This window comes from Vipera berus (assembly GCF_964194415.1).
Source record: "Vipera berus genome assembly, chromosome: 3".
Lineage (NCBI taxonomy): Eukaryota > Metazoa > Chordata > Lepidosauria > Squamata > Viperidae > Vipera > Vipera berus.
Window position 1 is genome coordinate 191,645,690 of NC_138204.1, and position 23,839 is coordinate 191,669,528.

A 23,839-nucleotide genomic window follows, 5' to 3' on the forward strand; every position below is an offset into this window, starting at 1 on the left:
CCTTGCTAAATATAATTCCTGCTAATGTTTTGCTTTTCTCCTCTTCTCTGCCTTCCATGCCTAATTTAATACTGCAAATTGGGGGGTGAGGGGTGGGGTTGTCTTTTTCTGGTGTTAGATAGCATAATAACTCTTTTAGATCAGGAAAAACTCATTTTGGCTCAATATTTCACTTCACAGATGCTCAAAAGCAGGAGTTTGGGACATACAGGTAGGCCTTGACTTACAGTTGGTCACTAGCAACCATTTGAAGCTACAAAGGTTTTTATGACCTGGTTCCAAAGTTCTGATAGCTGCTTCCCTTGTTACATAACTGCATTTTGGGTGCTCGGCAACTGGCTAGCATCATGTGATTGCTGTGTTCACTTAACAGCTGCTGAGAATTTTTTTTATAAAACTGGATCAGTCATTTAGCACAAGGGAGTCCTTGTGTATGGGTAGTCCTCAACTTACAACTACAGTTGAGCCCCAAATTTCAGTTGCTAAGCAAGGCAGTTGTTAAATGAGTTGTGCTTCATTTTGTCTTTTTTTGCCACAATTGTTAAGCAAATCACTGCAGTTGTTAAGCGAATCTGGATTCCCCATTGATTGTGCTTGTCAGAAGCTGGAAAGGTTACAAATGGTGATCCTGTGACCACGGGCAGTGCATGGTGCATAAATCCATACCATTGCCAAGGGTCCGAATTTTGATCACGTGACCACGGGGATGCTGCAACGGTTGTAAGTGTGAAAACTGGTCATAAGTCACTTTTTTCAGTAACTGTAACTTCAGATGGTCACTAAATGAATGGTTATAAGTCAAGGGCTACCTGTACTCTTCTCCTGACATTCCCCTGCATCTGGAACTGGAGGCATTGCTACCTGGTTGCCATTAGGACTCATTACATGCCATTACGAAGATAATTATAATATAGAGTCTTTGCTTTACTACTTTGTCTTCTACCTATTTGTGCTACCAATTGGATTTCTTCTCTTCTTTTGCTTCAAAGCTTTACTTTCCCATCCATGTTTATTCAGCTCTCTGTGTATAGATTCACCTTCCCTATAGTAGCATAGAAATATTTGTATAAAACAGGTTATGCTTGCTGACTTTTAGCATAACTGGAAAAGACAAGAAAGCAGAGCAGAATTACTGCAGTTACTTTGTTTAGTTTGAAAGCATTATGTGGCTCTGTTGATTCATTACAGTAAAAAGTTAAAAGAAAGCTATGGGGGTGCTTCCAACTTACGCAAAGGTATGAGAAAGTGAGGAAATTAACAGGAGCAAAACTATGAGTAAGAGCAGAAGTAGGCTTTCTTTTCTGTGGGTGGAACTAAAATTGTGAAACGTCTTTACTCTTTGGGAAGTGAAACCAACATAAAAAGAAGGAAAACTTTTTGGTCAGTTCAAAGTTAAACTCAGGGAGTTAGAAGCTCCAGGCCAGATTTTATGCTGAGGTATATGTCACAAATTGGAATGAAATAGCAGTGTTGATGATGTTTAGATCCACCACCCTGATTGTTCTATCCCCAGTTTGCAAGCTATGCAAATAGTGTTGTGTTTGATACGGAAGTGAATAGTTACGATTCACAGGTGAGGGAGGGAGGAAGGAGTTACGTGATCTCTCATAGAGGCTATTACCAGACAAGAATAGGAGGACATTTCCCAACAATATGGTGTTATCTTTTTTTCATAATCTGATGCTGTTATTTTGTCTTTCAAAAGAAACATTCTTCTGATTTGCAGTATATCAGAAATGATGAAGCTAGTAGTTAACCCAGATTTCTGATACCCAATGCAATACACATAGTCCTCAATGTTCAGCCGGAAATTCTATTGCCAAGCAATAGATTGCTACATGAGGTGTCCAATTTTATGACTTTTTTTGCATGGTCATTAAATGAATTGTGGTTGTTAACAAATCTGCTTGGCCTGTTGACTTCGCTTGTCCGAAGTCCCCTTGGATCACAAATGACTAACATATAAGGTTGGGGTCCTACAGGTTGCATGAATACATGCCAGTTGCCAAGCCCCTGAATTTTGACCACGTGACTTGGGGACACCGATCCTAAGTCATTTTTTCAGTGCCATCATAACTTAAAATAAATGGCCATAAGTAAAGAACCACCTGTAATGTTTCCACTTGCTGAACATTTCTTAAAAGAGTTTTCTCTTTATAAGGTATTTTCCATTTGGGGGTAAGGCATGTGTGGTCGGGGCATTATACAGTGTCTCTCATTTACCCAGATAGCCAGTTCTTTATAAACAATTACAATTTTATTTAACAATAACCTTGCATGAACGTATAATCTCTGTGTAATCATTTTTAAAGTCATATTTTCCACTGGCACTAGAAACATCAGTCCTGTCCTATCCTAGCCACTATCTGTTTTTCTTTCTTCTTTTTTAAATCTGTCAGCTCTCTCTACTCACAATTCTGTCTCCCACTTTCTCTTAGCTTTGAAGTGTATATGAAGGTGCCCAGTTAATTTTTTTCTTCCTTCAGTAGAATAGTAATTTACCATTTTATCACCGAACCCAACTCATGAGAAACTCTCTCACCTCGACACATTCCTTAATTTTAAATGCATCATTTTGTCTGTTTCTTTCCAGGCTAGGTCCTTCAAGAAGAATGTCCCTGCCAAAGCACTTCCTGCCTTCCTTTGTACAGTAAGTGGTTGTATTGCTTTTCTTTTTAAAAAAAAAAACTTCAAAAAAAATTGTGATGGCATTTAGCCTTATGTATCACTAATATCTAGCCACATTTTCAGATAGTCTTGTTTATTTACCTATCCCCTTCGGCTTTTCTTTCATAACATTTGACTTAATCAAGTGTTCTGGTAAATACTTGTCAGTTTGACATAATTAATGATGTTCACACAAACACGATACAGATTGGGATTTTTTTAAAAAAATATTACAGTCAATATGGCTGTGATTTCTTTTGGTGGAACAAATTGTCTAAAGTTGAGATGGGAATCCTTTCCCAAAACTATTTTTTGGGCTTCCAACAGTTACGAGGGATGTTATGGCGTTGCAGGGAAATAGATAAGATCAGATTTTGCCATCTTGACTTCTCATTAGGAAGGAAGATTGGACTTTTCCTCCCAAGTAAAATAACTATGTTAACTTTATCAAAAACTTAATACAGGTAGTCCTCAACTTACCACAGTTCATTTAGTGACTGTTCAAAGTTGCAACAGCACTGACAAAAGTGAGTTACAACCATTTTTATACTTACGACTGTTAAAGCAGCTCCCTGGTTACATGATCAAAATTCAGGCTCTCATATTTATGACGATTGCAGTGTCTGGAGGTCATGTGATCACTTTTTGTGACCTTCTGACAAGCAAAGTCAGTGGGGAAGCTAGATTCATTTAACAACTGCAGCGATTCACTTAACTGTGGCAGGAAAGGTTGTAAAATGGGGCAAAATCACTTAATTTATTTTTTATTTTTTTATTTTAATTCCATTTATATCCCGCCCTTCTCCGAAGACTCAGGGCTGCTTACAAGCTTAGCAGTAGCCTTCATTCTATGTATATGCCTGCTTATTAGGGCTTTCACACACCCCACAAGCGGCATTATTACAAAGTCAGCTTATTGCCCCCAACAATCTGGGTCCTCATTTTACCTACCTGGGAAGGATGGAAGGCTGAGTCAACCTTGAGCCTGGTGGGACTCGAACCTGCACTAATTGCAGGCAGCTGGTGTTACTTAAGGAGTAATAAATGTGTCACTTAGCAACAACAATTTGGGGGTCAATTGTGGTCGTAATTCGAGAACCATCTGGAGCCAGTTTGTGTTTGTGAGAGTTTTCCATAGTACAGAGTGAAATTTAAAGTTTCTATCTGAAAACCAAATATAAGTTTCATGTGAGCCTCTTGCTGCTACTAGCATGACATGGTAACCTCAAAATCAGTGTTCCCATTTGCCATTAATACCTCGGCATTTTATAGCAACAATAGAAATAATTATTGTTTATATATTTCATTGTTTATAATACATTTAATATCTTGTTTATATATTATAATAATTATATCCTCTTTCTTTCCAGGTTGCTATTGAAGATTATTTACATAAAATACAAAAAGCTGACTTCAATGTATTTCATCCAAGTTTGCACCAGAAGAGCACTTTACTACCTTTGCGTTTGTATATTAGATCATGGAAAAAGGCTTATTGAAAACTATAAGATTGAATCTGTCTGATTGAGAATTATTATATGGAAATGTTATATGGATGATATATCCAGGCTCTTCACATTTAATCCAATCCCAGACTTCACAACAATCTTATGAAATACATTAAGTAAATTAGTAACTAGCCCACTGTCACATGACTGAGTCTGTATTTGAACACAGGAGTTGTCTAAATCTAATTCTGTCCATGACGTCCACCATCTTGGAACTTGAGGGTTCCTCAGCAACGCTCCATCCAGGGTCTAATCAAACAGAGCCTTGCTTAGGTTGAGCCAGGTATTTGTATCAATTACAGGTAGTCCTTGACCTCTGACCACAATTGAGCCAAGAAATTATGTTGCTAGGTGACTAATTTGTTAAGTGAGTTTTGCCCCATTTTGTGACTCTTCTTGCCACATTTGTTAGTGAAACACTGCAGTTGTTAATTTAGTAATAGGTTGTTAAGTGAATCTGGCTTCCCCATAGATTTTGCAAAAGATGATCACATGACCTTGGGGCCACAGTAACGGTCATAAATATGAACCAGTTGTCAAGCATCTGAATGTAAATCATGTAACCATGGGGATGCTGCAATGGTCATAAGGGTGAAAAATGGTCATAAGCCATTTTTTCCAGTGCCGTTGTAACTTCGAACCTTCACTAAATGAACTGCTGTAAGTTGATTACCTGTACAGATTAAAACATATACATAAAGCAAAATTAATTGAAAAAGAGCAAAATTTGATAAACTGAACTCACACAGTTTTCTAATTACCATAGGAATTATGGAAAGTCCTGGGAGTTGAACATTTACACATTTGACAAATGTCCAGAGTGGGGAGAATGTTCTATAGGATGGTGATTCTTTACTTCTCAAAAGAATATTGCATGCCTTAATTTATTAAAATGTTTCTCTACTGCTTTTCATTAGAAATAGTAATTTACAAAGAACAATAACATGCAAAAAGAAAGCCCCCACATGCAACTGAAACAAGATAATTGTTGTGATTCAGGGTCAGCCTGTGGGTTTGGCAGTTGGGTCAGACGACTCAGAGGAGGAGGGGGTGCTGAAGAGCTTGCTGAGGGGGTTGGAGAGCTTGCTGAGGGGGTTGGAGAGCTTGCTGATGAGAGCCCTCAGCCAGGCCCCTCCCACCTGGTCACGACGGAGACCCAGCTGTGTGAGCCTGACAGCATGGATGAAGATGACCCACAGCTGGCCCGCCCGACGCAGGAGGCAGTCAATCAGGAGTAAACAGAGGAAGGCAATGGGGCACCTCGGAAGGAGGCAGAGAGAAGCCACGCCCTGAACTGTATAAAAGGGGAATGCGTGGGAGGGCTGGTTTGCTGAAGGCAACTGCTTGAATAGTTCCTGTTTCATAGCTCCTGTTTCATGGTTGGTGTCTTGTTTGGCTCTGTTTTATGTTAATAAATTTGGCAGGCTTAATTCCAGCCTCTTGCCGTTTGTAAAGGGGTTGTCCCTGCCTTTTCTGCAGGGCCGGTAGCAGGTTGGTACAGAACAATAATATATTTAAAAGCATGAAACAAAACAAAAATCTGAAAGGTATGCAGATTATATATTTTCACTTACATGTGCCGGTCATAAGTCCCCACAAAAAAGAAACATTTTTTTTTATTTTCTAGAAATTAACTGGCTGGTACTTGGTTAATGTGAACTGTAATTGTACCCTGTGGATAACTAACAGTATTGATAGTATGCTCATATGTGCTGTTTTCACAAGACACTTAGAAAATATTTGTGTTTGTGGCTGTGTATGTGCTCCTTTGAGTGAGGTTTTTTTTATTCCTGGGATCTTCCTCGATAGGTCCTAGACTCTAGAGCTTTCTTGGCCTTATTTTGGAAGTAGCTTTCCGTTGCCTCCTTCTTAGGGCTGAGAGAGAGAGAGAGAATGACCGGCTCAAAATCACCCAGCTGGCTTCATGCCTAAAGTGGGATTAGAATTCACCATCTCCCAGTTTCTAAGCCTGATGCTTTAACCACTACATCAAAAAATACGAAAAGAAAAAGATGCTGTTAACATGCTAGCAAACATGTATGTATATTTGTTTAATTTCCTTTCCAGAACTATACAGATACCTGCATTATTAGTTATGATTTCATTAATAACACAGGAAGCAAATATATTTATTTATTTTATTTATTTATTTACAGAGTTAAATGGCTGCCAATCTCATACAGTATTTCCGGGTGACACACAAATATTTTCTAAACATTTTTAACTTGCAAATACTTTTAACTTTTTATATCATTTATATCATTCAGACATTTGATATGAAAAATTTTCTAGCATGGTGCGCAGGAATTAGAGTTATGATTTGTCAGTCAAATCAATACAGTTCATTCTTAGATGTTTGCTTTATGAAAAGATAATTGTATTAGAATAGCTTTGCTGTGGAATTGTTCAAAAATATAGTAGTGCTTTGACAGGGTATACCTAAGAAACAATTTTGTGTATCTCAAAAATCAACAGAAGTTTGAACAGTAGTTGGCTCAGGAGAATAATATTAATTACACTTTGGCATATGCCTACTAATTCTTGACCAGATAAACTGAGAGGGTGGGATTGGCGAAAAATCTTCAAGATCTGTTTTACATTCAAACAATAACCATTTCAATCTACAACATTTCAAGAAAAGTTTAGAAAGTTTCATTTTCTGAAACATGGGAGACCTAGTACCAGCAACTATAATTAACACTGCCTTAAAATAGACTAGTGGTTTGACTTAGAAGAAACTGTTCTTCGTTTTCAGATAGTCTTTAATGAAAAATGTCTTGGAAAAGCAGAGAATGTACACAAATATATTTGCCACTATTGCAAATATACACAGATGTTACTGGATGCATAATTGTATTGCATTTAGGAAGGTACAGCTGCAGAAGGGAAGAGGTTATTCCTTGTATGATGGAAGGCAAAGAGGTATAGTAAAACCTGGAGAATATGTATGAGCAGAGAGGAGCCAGTAAACAGGATATGAGTTCAGAAAATTGCAACAGAAGTCATGTGAGATTGTAAGGTTTTAGAGAATAATACAATACTGTGTCAAAATGCAGATATTCCTGGCTGTGGACTCTATAATCAACAGAAATTAAGAAGGTGAAATTTGTCTTCAAGCCCTAATTTCCCTTGTCTCAGGAAACTGCCTAGAATGATTAGCACAAGCTGCCATGGATGAACACAAGGAGGCAGCTTGTGACAAGTATTTTTTCCTTGTGCTAATCATTTACAGGCTGATGGGTTAATTTTTTCCTTCTGTTTAAAGGAGTTAGCTAGCCTACCCATATATCATTTCCTCCAGCAATCTTGCCATCTTCTGACTTTCTCCTCTGTTTAGTATATATGAATATCTGCTTTCTCTGCGGTTAGTTTTTTTAAGATGACCTGTATTTTGAATGTAAAAATATTGAACTATACTTGCTCTACAACTGCCTTGTTTAGTGGTTGTTTGAAATTATTCTGCTGCTGAAAAAGTAAGTTTATGACTGGCCCTCACACAACTGCAGCATCCCCATGGTCATGTGATCATGATTCCAGCACTTCAGAACTGGTGGTGTTTAATGACTATCATAATGTCCTGTGGTCACATGATTGCCATTTGCGCCGTTCACAGCTGACTTCTGACAAGCAGAATCAATGGAGAAGCTGGCAGTAAAATCACAGGTTGAGGTCGTGTCTTGCTTAACAACCTTGGGTTTTTCACTTAACTATTGCAATGGAAATGAGGTAAGGCCACTGTGGTCATATGATATTTCGCTTAATGACTGTATCATTTAGTGATAGAGTTGCCAGGTCCAATTGTGGTTGTTAAGCAAAGACTAATTCATCTCAGCCTTATCCAGGCTTGATTAAAATCATAACCCAACATAGGAACTCTCCAGTTTTGTTGGTCTACCATGCAGAGTGAGGCATTCTGAGATTTGTAGGCCGATGTAGCCAACCCTCAAGTACAGGCAAACAGTCCTTTGCATGCAAGAGAAGTAGCATAATAATCGGAAGGAATGTGAATACGAGCCTGACTCATCTTTATTTAAGAGATTGCTGTACAATTAGCACAAAGAACTGACCTGAAAAGTCATATCTTCGGGAACCAATGGCCTTGCTATGTTGCTGAATTACATGCATGGTGAAAGATTCTAGCAGTTCTGGTTCAGTGACATCTGGAAAGCCACTTATTTCCCACCCATGTGAAAGAATTTTAGGTATGTTTTTATCTGAATACATTTTACAATGATACCTGTGAAGTCTGTGACCAGACCTAATTTTACTACCATTTTTTAAAGTAATATCACAGTCATAAGTGTGATCCCAGATTAACCAAAGGTGTTTTTGCCAGACCATGGGATGGTAAAACTGACCTGAATTGTGATCACATGATTGTGGGGGCGGGGTGACAGTCATAAGTTCAAATTTATGTTGTGACTGACATTTTTGCAATTGGTTGCAAGTCAGCTGTATATGGTCATTGTTTGCTGTACTTGTGCTACCACATTTGAATCTGAGGGTCCTGATTATATAATGTAAACAAAATAATTATGAGAAAAAGATTTAAGATAAGAGTTTAGTACAATAAGTCAGCCCAAATTGTATATTAGAAATATATGTATTCAAGGAGCTATAACCGATGCAACTGAGCAGTATATGTTATCAGAGCATGATACTCTGATATCTCAGTCAGCATCCATTTGGCTGCAAAGTGGCAAATAAGTTCATAAGGTTTGTGTGAATAAAGGGGTAAGGATGTAATCAATATATAATAGTTTATATTGTAGGTCCTACAAGATCTCAATACTATTTAGCATTTTTGCTTGCAGAATCAAGAACATTCATTCAAAAATATCAAAGTTTTTGAAAGAGTTCTATGTACTGATTTAGATGTTTGCATGGTTCCCAAGAAACATTGTTCACCGGATATTTAAGAAACATATTTGAAAACATATCTTAAATTTAAGGAAATATTGAAGGCTCTTTCAGCTGCATTTGTTCATCACAGAAGAACAAAATCTGTTTTAAAGCTAACTAAATAGCCTAGAATTGTCTCTTTGTACTCTAGGATGGAACAAACACTCTTAGTTTTCATTAAGTCACCCCAGTTCAAGAAAGTACATATCCCTCCAAGAGAACTGACTGTGTTCACATAACATGCTTTTATGTTCCTTAGAAAAATAGATTCATTCAGTAACCAGGTTAAATACGTTATATAAAAACTGCATAATATGATGCAAATCAAGCGTAGAGTTGAAGATTCACACAAATCCCTCCAGCCCTGAGACTGTTCATAGAAATTTCTGCCCTGTTGGCAATTCTGTTAACCCATCCATGGTACAAACACTTCTCTATGCATGTAAGTGGATAAATGCAAATCTCTCAGTATCACGAGTTGTCAGACTACCTGAATAATGTTTAACAGAGACAAATAAAAAGTCTTCACTGAGGAAAAGGAAATCAAAAGTAGAAGGAAGGGCTGAGGGATTTGCCCCCCCCCCTCATTTTTATTTTTGGTGCCTTTGAGTCAATCTTTACTCCTGGCAGTTGTCTGGACAAGTCTATTACATTTTCTTGGCAAGATTTTTAGAAGTAATTTGGGGTTGCCGCCTCCTTCCTAGGACTGAGAGAGAACAATTGACTCAAAGTCATCTAAAACAAGACTAGAACTCAAGATCTAGTTTTTAATCTGGTGCCTTTAAACACTAAACCAAATGGGCTCTCATACTTGGCTTGATAATAGCTGGAGTGAAAGGATCTCGAAAAAACAACAAACAAACTGAATATGGGCCAGTTCAAATCACCCAGTTGGCTAATTAAATGGTTAAGTCATAGCAGACTAAGAGAATGCGCTATTATAATCAGCTTAATTAATTCCCATAACTAATTTAGAGCTAAAATAATTCTTACCACTCAACCATGTTATGCAAATGGCTTCCTGGAGGGTAAGAACAAATGTATTTTCCTGTATCTGAATCAGATAAAGTCACCATCTTGGGTATTCCTTTCCTGTTTTACAGGGCCCGAAAAGAGGCAAAACAAGGTACAACTTAAGACCTTCCTTCCCTACCTAAAATAACGCTAATTTCAATTGCACCATCATGCTTTTTTTCCCCCTTCTGTTCTAGCAAAAGTATTCCAGGACGGTATTTCTTAACCTTGACAACTTGGAAGATGTGTAGATTTCATCTCCCAGAATTTCCCAACGAGCTATGCTGGCTGGGGAATTCTCAGAGTTGAAGTCCACACATGTTCAAGCTGCCATGGTTGAGAAACATGCTGCAGGAAATGTTTTATGTAGCAGATAGGAAACTCAGAATATGGCTGCTTCTCAGCTGAGCAGGTAATAAGCTGTTGCTAGTTGTTGGCACATGGCAATAAGTCAATGGCCTGAGGAAGCAGATGATTAAACCAGCCATTTAGTCGAAATCTGGCTTATGAATCAACAGGCTTAATATCAATCAACAATGCTATGCAGCTGCAAAAACAATAGACAATTTTAGACTATCTCAGTGAAAGCACAACTTTTCCACTCATAGAAGGCACTTTCTTGTCCTGGTAAAGCCCCACCCCCAGATACCATATCTTATATAAACAGGATTTAGACAAATTGAAATAGGTTTTTTGTTGTTGTTAGTTGTGAAGTCTTGTCCGACCCATCATGACCCCATGGACAACATTCCTCCAGGCCTTCCTGCCCTCTACCATCTTCTGGAGTCCATTGAAGCTCACGCCTACTGCTTCAGTGACTCCATCCAGCCACCTCATTCTCTGTTGTCCCATTCTTCTCTTGCCCTCAATCTTTCCCAGCATTAGGCTTTTCCTTCTCATTAGGTGGCCAAAGTATTTGAGTTTCAACTTCAGGATCTGGCCTTCTAAAGAGCAGTCAGGGTTGATCTCCTCAAAATAGGTTTACTAAAGTGTAATGAGAATGAGTGTCAATTTGGTGTAATAGTAAGGTAACAGGCTATAAGCTGGAAGACCGTGAGTTTTACTCCCAAATTAGACATGAAGGCCATTGGGCTATTTGGGGCTAGTCATTCTCGGCCCTAGAAAGTAGGCAATGGCAAGCCCCTTCTGAAATCTTGCCAAGAAAACAGCAAGGACTAGTCCACACAGTCACTGGGAGTCCACACTGACTTATAGCACAAACATATAAATGGAGGGTGTGTGTGTAGCATTTTGTCATGAGGTGGGCTCTGAATTCTCCATTCACAACCCTCCTGCACCTTTCCAGTCTTGAAGACAGCCTACATGGCACAGGTAGTTTTTGACTTACAACAGTTCATTTAGTGACCTGTTACAACATCACTAAAAAATTACTTATGACAATTTTTCCCACTTACAATTGTTGCAGCATCCCCATGGTCAGGTGATTAAAATTCAGATGCTTGGCAACTGACCCATATTTTATGATGTTGCTGTGTCCCAGAGTCAGGTGATCATCCTTCGTGACTTTCTGCCAATAGAGAAGCCAGATTCACTTAAAAACCATGTTACTAACTTAACAATGGCAGTCATTCACTTAACAACTGAGGCAAAAAAGGTCATAAAATGGGGCAAAATTCACCTAACTTCCTCACTTAGCAACAGAAATATTGGGTTCAGTTGTGGTTATAAGTTGGAGACTACTTGTATACTGTTACCACCTACCTTACTCTAGAAAAGAAAAACCTGTTGGCACTAATTTACGTTGAGGCTAAAGATGCAAAGACCCCCACACCCCCACTTTGCCTCGTCTTCCCTTCCTTTTGCATAGGCTAAACTGAACGGGGAGGTCATATGCTTATGTTAAAATCTTTGCAGGGAGAGAAATTAGAACACAGTTCAGCAGAAAAGCAAAGTTTCTAAAGCATAGTTCAGAAACTATCAAGGTTAAAAACCAAAGAAAAAGAATTTAAAGGAAATAAACAATAGATTCTGTGAAACCTCTCTCAGGACCTAGTCTTCCAGATAGGAAAGCACACAGGAAGAACAAAACAAATACATTTCCAACAGGTCAGATCATTCTATAAATGAAATCCAAAATCCAGATCTATGTTTAGTGCCATTATTCCCTAGAAAACTGTTTTCCCTGCTGATCCAATTCCAAAGGCCCAGGAATTGGGGATTTATGTCAGAGTTACTCTTTTCCTCATGGGGCAGAAAAGATATAATAAAAGCAATGTGGGGCTTCCTCCTCTCTTTTTTTTTAAATCCATCTAACCAGAGAAAAGAAAATTTCTTGCTCTTGATTGATTGCTCACAGTTTCCCGAGCATTAATGGTCTCTGCCCACTATCAAGATTGGCAGATTAGATTTGACTGAAAAATCACTGAAGCTTTTCTTTAACATCTTTATGCTTGAATCTCTTGGGATGAGATTTCTCCCAATACTAACTGAAGGACAATAAACCACCATGAACATGCCAGGGTGGGAGTGGTATAGTATAGATCAGGGGTAGGCAACTTTGGCTCTTTTATGACTTCTGGACTTCAACTCCCAGAAATGGTGAACTAGCATGGCTGGCTCAGGAATTCTGGGAGATGGTCCACGAGTCATAAAAGAGCCATGGTTGCCTACCCCTGGTATAGATGATCAGGAGAGTGGAAAATAAGATGCACTATGGCAGACTGAGGAAGCTGGATATGGTAACGTTGAGACAAAGAAAACTGGGATTGCAATCTTCAAGTATTTGGAAAGATGTCAGACAAATGCCAGTTGAAATACTGAGAATTAGCTCTTAAACTACAGGAAGGTGGATTCTGGTTGAAAATTAAGAGAAACCTATTAGTAAGAATAGCTCGAAAGTGGAACTCCTCTTCCTTCACTGGTAGTATCCAAGGAGATAATGGACAGCCATCAGGGATACTTTCCAATACTATGATTCTATGACTATGAACATATTTATTTCTGAATAAATATATGTTGGATTGAGACAGATAAGATCTGGTCAAAGTTGCAGTCAAACATGGAGCTCACTGGGTGACTGGCCAACCATGCTCTGTCAGTAGAGTTCTGAGACAAAAACAAGGAAAGATGTCATGTACTCCTTTGGAAAATATTATTATAGTAGATAATTATATCACACTATCAAAGGATATAAAAAGATATAGGAGAAGGAAGAAGAATATACAGATGCAGAAGAATAACAGGATTAACATGTAAGGGAATAACCTGTAACAGTTAGTGTCCATGGGGGGATCAACATTTGCAAGATGGCAAATACAGTGGTATGATCCATGCAATTGCCTTGTGTATATGTGAGTCACTGAAGCAGTAGGTGTGAGCTTAAATGGACTCCAGAAGATGGTAGAGGACAGGAAGGCCTGGAGGAATGTTGTCCATGGGGTCACGATGGGTCGGACACAACTTTGCAACTAACAACAACATATGTGATGCGTGCAAGGTTTGGCTGGCAATATTATACCAGCCATCTTGCATACACATCCAGAAGGAAGGAAGGAAGGAAGGAAGGAAGGAAGGAAGGAAGGAAGGAAGGCAGACAGGAAGACAGGCAGGCAGGCATATTTTAAGATAATAAAACAAACTTCTTGGAGGAGCTCTCCACTATTATATCTATACAATACCCATTGAATTGAGTCAATGGTTTTTATCTTGGCTCTGTTCACTTTTTTGTCCTACTCTCAGTTATTCCTTCAAATGTGCAACCCTCTCCAGAACATCTCTTAAAAACAGACTTAAATTCAGTCTGGGAAAATCGTGCATGTTTTAGGTTAGAGGCAACAGATTGGACATCTGGGAGCATTTGTGAAAAGCGTATTCTAGTTTCTCTGTATTCAGTGCTATTTCTCCTTTTCTAACAGTAACAGCATTTGTCTGCTTGATGAAAATATTCACTTTTGAAAATTCTATTCAGCTTTCCTGTAGATGGTGCCAAAACATGATGCAAGTGTTTATAAACAGAAGGCAGGGAAATTATATAAACTTCCACAATCTGCCTACCATATTTTTTCTTCTTGCCTGTAGATCTAAAAGACTGACACCTAATGGAAGAGTCTTTTGTAGCAATTGGCTATATATTTAAGTATAGGCTTGCTCATTATAATTTGTAAAATATTGTTGCAATTTGATAGCCTTTGTTAGTAACAGCGATGTATTTGTAGATTAATACATAGAATGTACATTAATACATAAAAGCTATTATGCTATTAATGCTATTAATATGCTATTAATAGGTTGTTAACTGTAACATAACGTTTATATTATTCCTTCAATTTACTTTTTAATTGTTTGAAAAAAATGTATGGTTTTAAGGCAAAAAGGACAATAATTTCATTCAGCCTTGGCCTTATTTTAAAACACTGCAAATTGGTCAATATCTATGGACCCATCAGAAGATTGCACTTGCAATGTATAAAGGGTAAGGAGCATGTCTGAATGAATGAAATTAAATAAATATATTTGTGTGTGTGCGTGTGTGTGTTTTGTTTATGCCCCAGTTAGATAAGAGAAACTAGAGATGTATTTGGAAAAAACTGTTCAACTTTCCAAATCAGTGCAATGTAGGGCAAAAATTTATTCTGCTAGTTAGTGTGCTTATGCAAGCATGAATAAGATGAGAGTACATTGAATGGATCATTACAGAATACAGAATAACAGACTTGGAAGGGACCTTGGAGGTTTTCTAGTCCTATCCACTGCTCAGGCAGGAAACCCTATACCATTTCAGACAAAAGGCTGTCCAGTCTCTTCTTAAAAACCTCCAGTGTTGGAGCATTCACAGCTTCTGGAGGCAGGTTGTTCCACTGATTGTTCTCACTGTCAGGAAATTTCTCCTTAGTTCTAGGTTGCTTCTCTCAATTAAGTTTCCATCGATTGCTCCTTGTCCTGCCTTCAGGTGCTTAGGAGAATAGGTTAAATCCTCCTCCTTTGTGGCAACCCCTGAGATATTGCAACACAGCTATCACATCACCCCAGTCCTTCTTTTCATTAAACTAGACATACCCAATTCCAGCAACTGATCTTCATTGTTTTAGCCTCCAGTCCTCTAATCACCTTTGTTGCTCTTCTCTGCATTCTTTCTAGAGTCTCAACATCTTTTTTACATTGTGGCAATCAAAACTGGATGTAGTATTCCAAGTGTGGTCTTACCAAGGCATTATAGAATGGTATAAACACTTCACACGATCTTGATTCTATTCCTGTTTAATGAAGCTTAGGACAACTTTGTCCTTTTTGACAGCACTGAATATCTGCTTAGGTACATGGTTTATTCAACTGTATTCATGAATATTCATAGGATATATTCAGCCTTCCATCCTTCCGAGGTAGGTAAAATGAGGACCCAGATTGTTGGGGGCAATTAAGCTGACTTTGTAATAATGCCGCTTGGGGGTGTGTGTGAAAGCCCTAATAAGCAGGCATATACATAGAATGAAGGCTACTGCTAAGCTTGTAAGCCGCCCTGAGTCTTCGGAGAAGGGCGGGATATAAATGGAATTAAAATAAAAATAAAATAAAAAAAATAGGAAAGAATATAACTCAAAAATGTCTGATATGAATATTTCTGAGAAAGACAAGCCTTTTTATGTGTGTGTTTTTGTTAAAGGGGTGGGGCTTCAATCATGCAATTGCAATCAACTTCTTGACTCCCCCACAGCCATCCCAATGTCTATTTTGAGACAGACCATTTTTTTAAAAGAATGGATCTTAGGGAAAAAATGGAATTGGAAAAAAAGGAAAACAGTGATAGAAACTAGAGTGATAGTAAAATGACTTCAGGAAGGGAAACTGCGCTCTGATGAAAAGGTATTAGATAAGAGATAAATCTCCCAGCTGAATGAATCAAGTGTGATGTATTACAATGCAGACATTGCTTGGAAAACAATTGTGTGAAATATTCCAGAGAAATATGTGGATTTATGCTAAAGGGAAGTTTGAAAAAGGATGCTTAGTGAAATGACAAAATGAAAGATGTGGAAAAGAAAAATAGGCATCAAAGAGAATGACTGTAGTGTCATACATATATAGAAAAATATAGCTTCAAATTATATAATCAAAGACAATAAGGGAAGACTAAGATTTAAAAATAAAGAAAAATTATTTTCAAAGGGGAAAAATAGAAAGCGAGTAAGAGGAGTTAAACTAGGAGCTTCTAACAGTGGTTTAAAATTGAGAGCGATTTTCCCCAAGGCGGTAATCTGGACACATGCAGAGGGGAGGGGGAATCGAACAATTAGTCACAAATAATTAATTACATTATTTGAGACTGGGGAAGGGAGTAATTCACAAAATTGTGATATTGGTGTGGTTCGTATACATCTCCCCCTTATCTTCTACAACCTGAGACTTCTGTTCATGGATTTATGAATTGATTGTTTATTCTGTTTTGCTTCTTGTTGGATTGTTTGTATTTTTCCCTGCCACCCCCAACAGCTTTCTGTGTTGCTGAGAATATTCAGTCTACACTGAAAATAGTTTTTATCTGTGCATCAATAAGTGTTTTTCCTACAATTTTCTGTATAGTTTCCCTGAGCATGACAGTAATCTCCTTTTATGAAATATTATATAAGCAGAGAATTAAAATTTCTTTGAAACATCAGCCAACATAACTTGGTGTCCCTCCAGATGTGCTCAAATAGAGCAGTGAAGCAGTAAAAATGTGGCTGAGGCTTCTCAGTATACCACTTACATGGCTTGAACTGAATCTACAGTAAAATGTAAGCACTTTTATAGCAGTTGATGGCCTCTGATGGGTGTAGATTAAGGCCCCATCTTATATCTTCAAGTCTGGTGACTTTTCACATTTTTCACATAGCAGTGGAAAAATTGCCTCACATTTCTTAATCAGTAAAAAGTGACTGATGCCTACTTACAGTCTCTTGTTGCTACTCCATAAAATTCTATTCCCTAATATTTAATGGTATGAGTCACTCTGGTATGCATGCTATTATTTGGTTAAAAAGCCCATCATGACTGCACACTTAGTTGTAAGAAATTCCCTTACTGGTGTCCATGAAATAATAAAAATGAAGTAATGTTGGAATAAAAAACTTAAAAATGCACAATTACAAAGGAAATGTATTTTCAATTCATGCTTTTTAAAATAGTTCTTGGTTTGGAAAGGTAAAAATGTCTCTGTTTTAATAATGATTGCTTTAGAGAAAAGGAAAATTCAAAGGTAAGATTTGAATTACCTCTAAGGGATAAAGACTGAAAAGTATATAAGGAACGTCATGATAACAAGCATAGTGAAATGAGTGGTAACATGCACAAGAGCAGATCCAGTGATATAAAATGGGGATTTGTTGACACACATAATCATTAACACTGGATGTCTATATGAATAATTTAACTATATTCCTAGATTGTCAATAATTGTTTTGATAAAATCTTAAATCTTTGAAATTCAGATTTAACAAATAAATGAAAACTGAATGAATTTCTACAGACGGGAAAGCTGGGTAATTCTAAATCTGTAGTGTTACAATTGTGGTTTCAGATTGATGATACAATGTGTGAGTGTGGCTTGTCACTGGGGCTAGAGTTTGTATGCTGAAAGTCTGTGGTTTCTACAAAGGGCAGAATCAGGGTCAAGTTGAACACATTGTTTATAAGGGAAACAAAATATTGCAAAGTAAAAACCTTTCTGTTTATTTTCCTGGGAAGGTGGCCTGCCTTTCTTCATAAGACTCCATTCTACTTGGCTGGCTCTAGTGTCTTTCTTACCCAGTCAGTCTGCATTCCATAGCTATCTAATTAATATCTTCATTCCTTGTTGGGATGGGTTTGGGATTCTAACATATTTTCACTACTCCAAAGACACCAAGGACTTTCCCTTCATTCCAGGTAATGCTTGAATTATGACTGCAGTTGAGATCAGGATTGCTGTTGCTAAGTGATGCAGTCATAAAATGCAGCATCATGTGACTGCATCACTCATTGATGGCAATTCAGGCAGTTGTCCTTGTAACTCAAGATGTGTGGATTGTTAATTGGGAAGTGGAGGGAGACCCAGGTAAGGAGAGAGTTCGTATGACTATGGGGGTAATACAATGGCCAGAACTTTGAGGATTGGTCATAAGTCCTTTTGTTCAATGCCAGTGTAACTTCAGTTTCTGTAAGAATGGTCATAATTCATGGACTAGTTGTAGTATCTAACCACTCTACAAAAATGTTCCGTCATTTTATTCTGCTGTATCACTATGATGTCATTTTCATCTCATCGACACATATGTGAAACAACTTTATGTCTTTCTTGTCAAGTGTTAGGAATTTCTCTTAATTCAAAAGCCAGCATCAGTAGTTTCTATACTACTGACACTGCAATAGCCAATATTATATTGGTAATTCAGAGTGGTATGGGAAGAGCCTGTCCCCCAAGTCCCTGGATACCCCTAAACCAAAAGAGCACCACACATCTGCTGTTTTCAGCAGATGTGCAAGACTATTATTTCTCCTAACAGTATGGTAAACGAGCAGAGCCCAAGTCAACAAGCCTGCTAGAGCAGATATATGAGAGACTGTCATATCTTTCTTTACACATATCCACACTGGTTGTTTAGCTTCAGCTATTTTCCTGGTGGCTGGTAATGCTGAGAGGCGTCTGAGCGTGTAGAAATCAAGATGGGGATATTTACCACTTTGTCCTGAACATGATAAATCAAAGTATGTACAAGTATCCATACTATAATTAAGCCCGGAATTATAGTTGTAAATTGTGCTGATTGTTAAGTGGGTCACCATGCGATTGTGACTGATTTCACAACCTTTTGTATAGTGGTAGCTAAGTGAACCCATTGTACCCAATAGGCATTTTTTGCCAGAAACTGGAAGTAAATAACCGTATCTGACAAAAAAAGTCATAAATTGTAGTCATATGACACAGCATGCTGTAAATGGCTATACAGTAAATGTAGGTCGGTTGCCAAGCACTCAAAATGCAATCATGTGGTCTCAGAGGGGCAGTGGCTGTTGGAACTTTGAAATTGGGTTGAAAATAACGGGAGATTTGTTGTAAGCTTGGTCACTAAATGACCAGTTATAAATTGAGGACTACCTGTACTATGATTTCAGCATAAAGGTGGAACAGTAACAGCAGCAGAAGGATCAGGAGTGGAGACAGCAAATATGCTGGTATAAGTTTTCTCCCAGTCAAGGACCAGTGGAGAAAAACTGTCAGCCATTTATCTTGGTCTGACAATGCCAGTTTAGTGACATAAACAGTAACACTCATCTTCCTAATAAATGAAAACGAATGAACATTAAAAATAATCAGAGCATGGGAGTATTATTACCGTGCAACTTTCCAGAATTTAAGCTGCATGACTTGTAACTGTCATGGTTTTAAGATTCAAATTGTCATGCATGCAGAATGAGGACTAGATTATTAGCCAGAGGAGCATAATACTGAGGTATTTTCATACATTGAGTCAAAAATGAAGTAAATATGATGATTTGGCACTAAAGATATTTTTATTAAATAAAAATTACAAAGTAGTTTTATTTTGTAATTAAGTTTTAATTTGGCAATGAAACATCTGCAAAAAACCACCAAGCTCAGAGAGCACCAGGGCCCATAATTTTAGTTTTGCTCCTAGCCTGCAGTATTTTTCATTAATCAGAACAGCAACATTTGGTTTTATTACTCACTGATGTGTAATATTTCAAGATAGTATCTGTGACCATATAATTTGGGAAATGCCAAAAACCTGCTCTTCGTTTTTATACTCAAAATAACAGAATTGGAAGGGATCTTGGAGATCTTTTAGTCCAACCCACTACTCAAGCTGGAGACCCTATACCATTTCAGACAAATTGGTGTCCAATCTCTCTCCTTCACTATTCAGCAGAGAAATTATTTCCTCCTTTTTGTTCACTTCCCTTTGCTTCTCTCTGTGGATAGCTCAGTCTGGGTGGAGCTCATTTAACAAAACAACACATGCCTTAAATAAATCAAGATTGAATGACAAGGAATTCTCACTGCAAGAAATTACAATTACCTACTTGGGGTTTTGGAAAACTAAGACATATTTTCATATACTTTTCTAGCAGTTTTATGCATCTGCTGTCCTGCTCTTATAAATGTGTGCATATGCTAGCACAAGTGCTTGTGTATTAATACTTTTCTTCTTGACATGGTAAAAACATTTCTCATTTTCTTCCTCAGAGCAAATGTAGCAATTATGGAGTTCCATCTTACCAATAATTAGGAAGATACTTACAACATATTCTGATTGTACTGTATATATTCATTCAAATACTGATTGCAGTATATGTGCTTTGTGATGATTGCTCCTTTCTTAATCTATCTAGTAGTTTCTCTTTACTAAAAGAAAAAATACTGATATTTCTACTAAAGGTTTTCATATTGGTCCTTGGTATCTTTCAGTATTCTCTGCTTTTTCCATCTTCTGTTTCTTCATCTTCCAGTGGTATATTTATTCCATTTATATTGTGTCATTCTTTGGGGAGCTTATAAAGTCTTTTGTTGTTTTAATTTCAGAATTACCCCAATAGAGATTGCTTGGCCCAAGCAGTGGGCCAGTGAGCTCCTTGATTGAAGATTTGTGCCAAGGTCTTCTGGTCCCACTGTAACATTTTAAATAAAACTCAAATCTACAAAGTATTCAGAGATACATATTCTTTATCTGTTGAACCATAGAGCAGGACATGGTTATTGTATGCATGTCCAACCTGTGGCCAGTGAGATGCAGGTGGCCCTAAACAGCTGGTAATGTGGTCCCACAAGATTGTAAACCTATGTGATTTTATATACATTAACTATATTACATACTTTATGTGCAGCCCAAGACATTTCTTCTTCACTCAGTGTGGCCCAGGCAAGCCAAAAAATTGGACAATCATGGTTTAGGGTGTGGAACTCAACTCTTTGCATTAGGATCCAAATTAAAGCATCTTAGATAACTTTCTAGCATCTGCTTAAATACATTCAGCAAAGGATTGTTTGTAATGTCCCCTGATAATTAGATTGTCAAACTGCTAGGATTTTTTTACTTTATTAGAGAATCAAGATCTGCCTTTCTGGTAACTTAAGTCCATTATCTTATTGCACTCTGTGATAAAGAACAGATAATGGCTCCCTTCTGTGTTATACTATTGTATTCTTTTTCAGCTAGCTGTTTTTAATACTAAATATATCCAGTCTCCTTTCATGTCCATTTCCCTGATCATCCTTGCTATCCTTTCTTGAACTTATTCTAATATTTCTGAAACAAGCTTTGCCTAGAATTTGACACGATACCCAGTTGAGCCTGGGCAGTACAGAATACAATGAAATTATTGCTTTCCAATAATAAAAAAGCCAATAATTTTACTGAAAAAAGAAACTGCATATCCTTCAGTGGGTCTTATTTATAGGGAGGGGTGTGTGTGTGTGTGTATGTAAGTAAGCTTGAAATAGCTATATGTCTCCCTTTAATTCTGTCAGCAATCCAAATTTTATATACACACACACACATAGGTAAAGGTAAAGGTTCCCCTGCACATGCGTGCTAGTCATTTGCTCATCTCCGTTTCAAAGCCGAAGAGCCAGTGCTTGTTCGAGGACGTCTCCGTGGTCATGTGGCCGGCATGACTAGACGCCAAAGGCGCACGGAACGCTGTTACCTTCCCACCGTAGTGGTCCCTATTTTTCTACTTGCATTCAAACTGCTAGGTTGGCAGATGCTGGGACGAGTAACAGGCACTCACTCTGTTACGCGGCACTCGGGATTCGACCCGCCAAACTGCCGACCTTCTGATTGACAAGCTCAGCGTCTTAACCCACTGAGCCACCACATCCCTTTTATACACACACACACACACATATGTATATATATATATACACACATACATATATACACACACATACGTATACACACACACACACACACACACACACACAGAGGGTATGGTTGCAGGTTTCTTTTAGTGGATAGTAGAAAGTTAACATTTTAAAACTCCAGCATGTTTTCCAGCAAGCTTATAATTGAACTGTTTACACAAGTTTCCTGACTTGATTCTGGCTCCTCTTTCTTTTTTATTCTTCATGACAACATCTGAATGATATTAATCTGTGCTTTATTGTTACAATTTTTTAAAAATATGATTGTTTTTGGTATGTACACTATTTAAACTTCTCAAACATACACTTACCAAGAATTGAGGTGCTCTACTAAGCAAACCCAACCAAAATAACCTTTCTGGCAAGATGCCTATGTGCATGCAAAGCATTCAAAGGGAAGAGCATCTTGGTTGTCATGGTGCTGAGCCCAGCATTATTTTGCACATGGAAGTTGCACTCAAGACAAGTTTTCTTTTCCAAAAAGGTACAACCACATTTCACCAAAACATTTTGTCATAACAATTTATCTTTAAAATTGGAAAGGATACAAACGTATTAATACAGTTCTAATTGCTGATTTTCCTTTAAGTCACAATTCCACATACACACACACACACAGGTCATTTCTAACTCAACCTTGCAACAAATTTAGTACAAGTCAACATAAAGCAAACTGGCAGTTCTCTCACATTTTCTGTAAGTAAAGAGCAACTCAAGAGATGCTTCGATAATAAATCTGCATAAATCTGCACTCCTGAATACATGAGCCAAGCCATAGTGGACTGCCTTGCACTGCTATCTGCTCCAACTATACTTTCCAAAGCTTTGTTGGCTGTTCAGATAGAGGGAGAGGTTACTTGCATCCTACTTTTGCTCTGAAAGCTCATAAACAGACTCTTCCCCCCCCCCCCATTAACATAGATCCCCGTTTAAGCCATGAAACCTTCCTGGTTTACTCCAGGGCTAATGAAAGCCAAATGGGGTTCTAAATCAGTGTTTCGTAAAGTGTGGTCTGAGGACCCTTGGGGTCTCTAGGGTGTCACGAAATCAAAATTATTTGCTAGTTATTGAGATTTGCAAATATTTTAAGCAATCACGCTTTTTTATTTTTTTAAAAAAATATTGTATAGTGAAAAAGCATTTACGTTAACATCGAATAGGTTTCATATTGTTATTTTTACCCCATTCAATGCATTAATATTGTACGAGTACGTCAATTTTAAATTTTAGTACGGTAAAGATCGACAAAACAATCCATACAAACAAAAGCTCTTTTGAGGTCCTCCATGGTTTTTAAAAGCGGGAATTACTCCTTACAGCAAAAAGTTTGCTCTCCACCGCAGCGAGACTCTCGCTTGTGAGAAGAAAATAAGTTGAACGTCGGTCCACAACTTCAAAAATTTCAGTCACTTCCCATGCCAAGAAAAACAAAACTTTTTTTTAAACTGAAGCCTAACCCCAAAAAAACCCCCAAAACACAGACTGAAGTCGAGTGTGGCAGTGAAAGAGGGAAGGAGGGCATGACAGTTCCGGAGAAAAACTCTGGGGTGCCCCCCTTCCTAGTGCCCTAAGCCAGCGTTTCCCAACCTTAGGCTGGGGAATTCTGGGAGTTGAAGTCCACGCATCTTCAAGTTCCTAGGTTGGGAAACACTGCCCTAAGCACGCGCTTGTTTTGCGTAATGGTTAATCCAAGGTTGGCTTGCCCTTCCACATAGGTTGCGCAATTTTTCTGAAAAGTTTATACTTAACCCGACGCTTCCAGGGCCCGCGAGCTAAGAACGGAGAGGAGGGCCCAACGCGAACGCAGCTCCTCAAAACCACGCGAAAGAAGCGCTGCCAGCTTCACCCCTCCCTCCCTCCCTCCCCGCCCGCCACCTTCGCAGCCGTTAAA

At 38.1% G+C, this 23,839-nt stretch overlaps 1 protein-coding gene across 6 annotated transcripts in view; it reads left to right on the top strand.

Annotated features, from left to right (window-relative positions):
- Positions 1-23,839, top strand: part of NDUFAF6 (NADH:ubiquinone oxidoreductase complex assembly factor 6) — a 310,512-nt gene that overhangs the window by 114,411 nt on the left and 172,262 nt on the right. For 3 of the 6 annotated variants that reach the window (XM_081322729.1, XM_081322726.1, XM_081322728.1), the window contains exons 8-9: positions 2,594-2,650; positions 4,038-5,827. In XM_081322729.1, the coding sequence (XP_081178855.1) occupies positions 2,594-2,650; positions 4,038-4,166 (186 nt within the window). In that variant the 3' untranslated portion in view covers positions 4,167-5,827. Of the gene's footprint in view, positions 1-2,593; positions 2,651-3,131; positions 3,195-4,037; positions 5,828-5,984; positions 6,024-23,839 lie in introns of those variants that run through there. The other 3 variants (XR_014025817.1, XM_081322727.1, XR_014025816.1) reach the window with 3 other exon arrangements.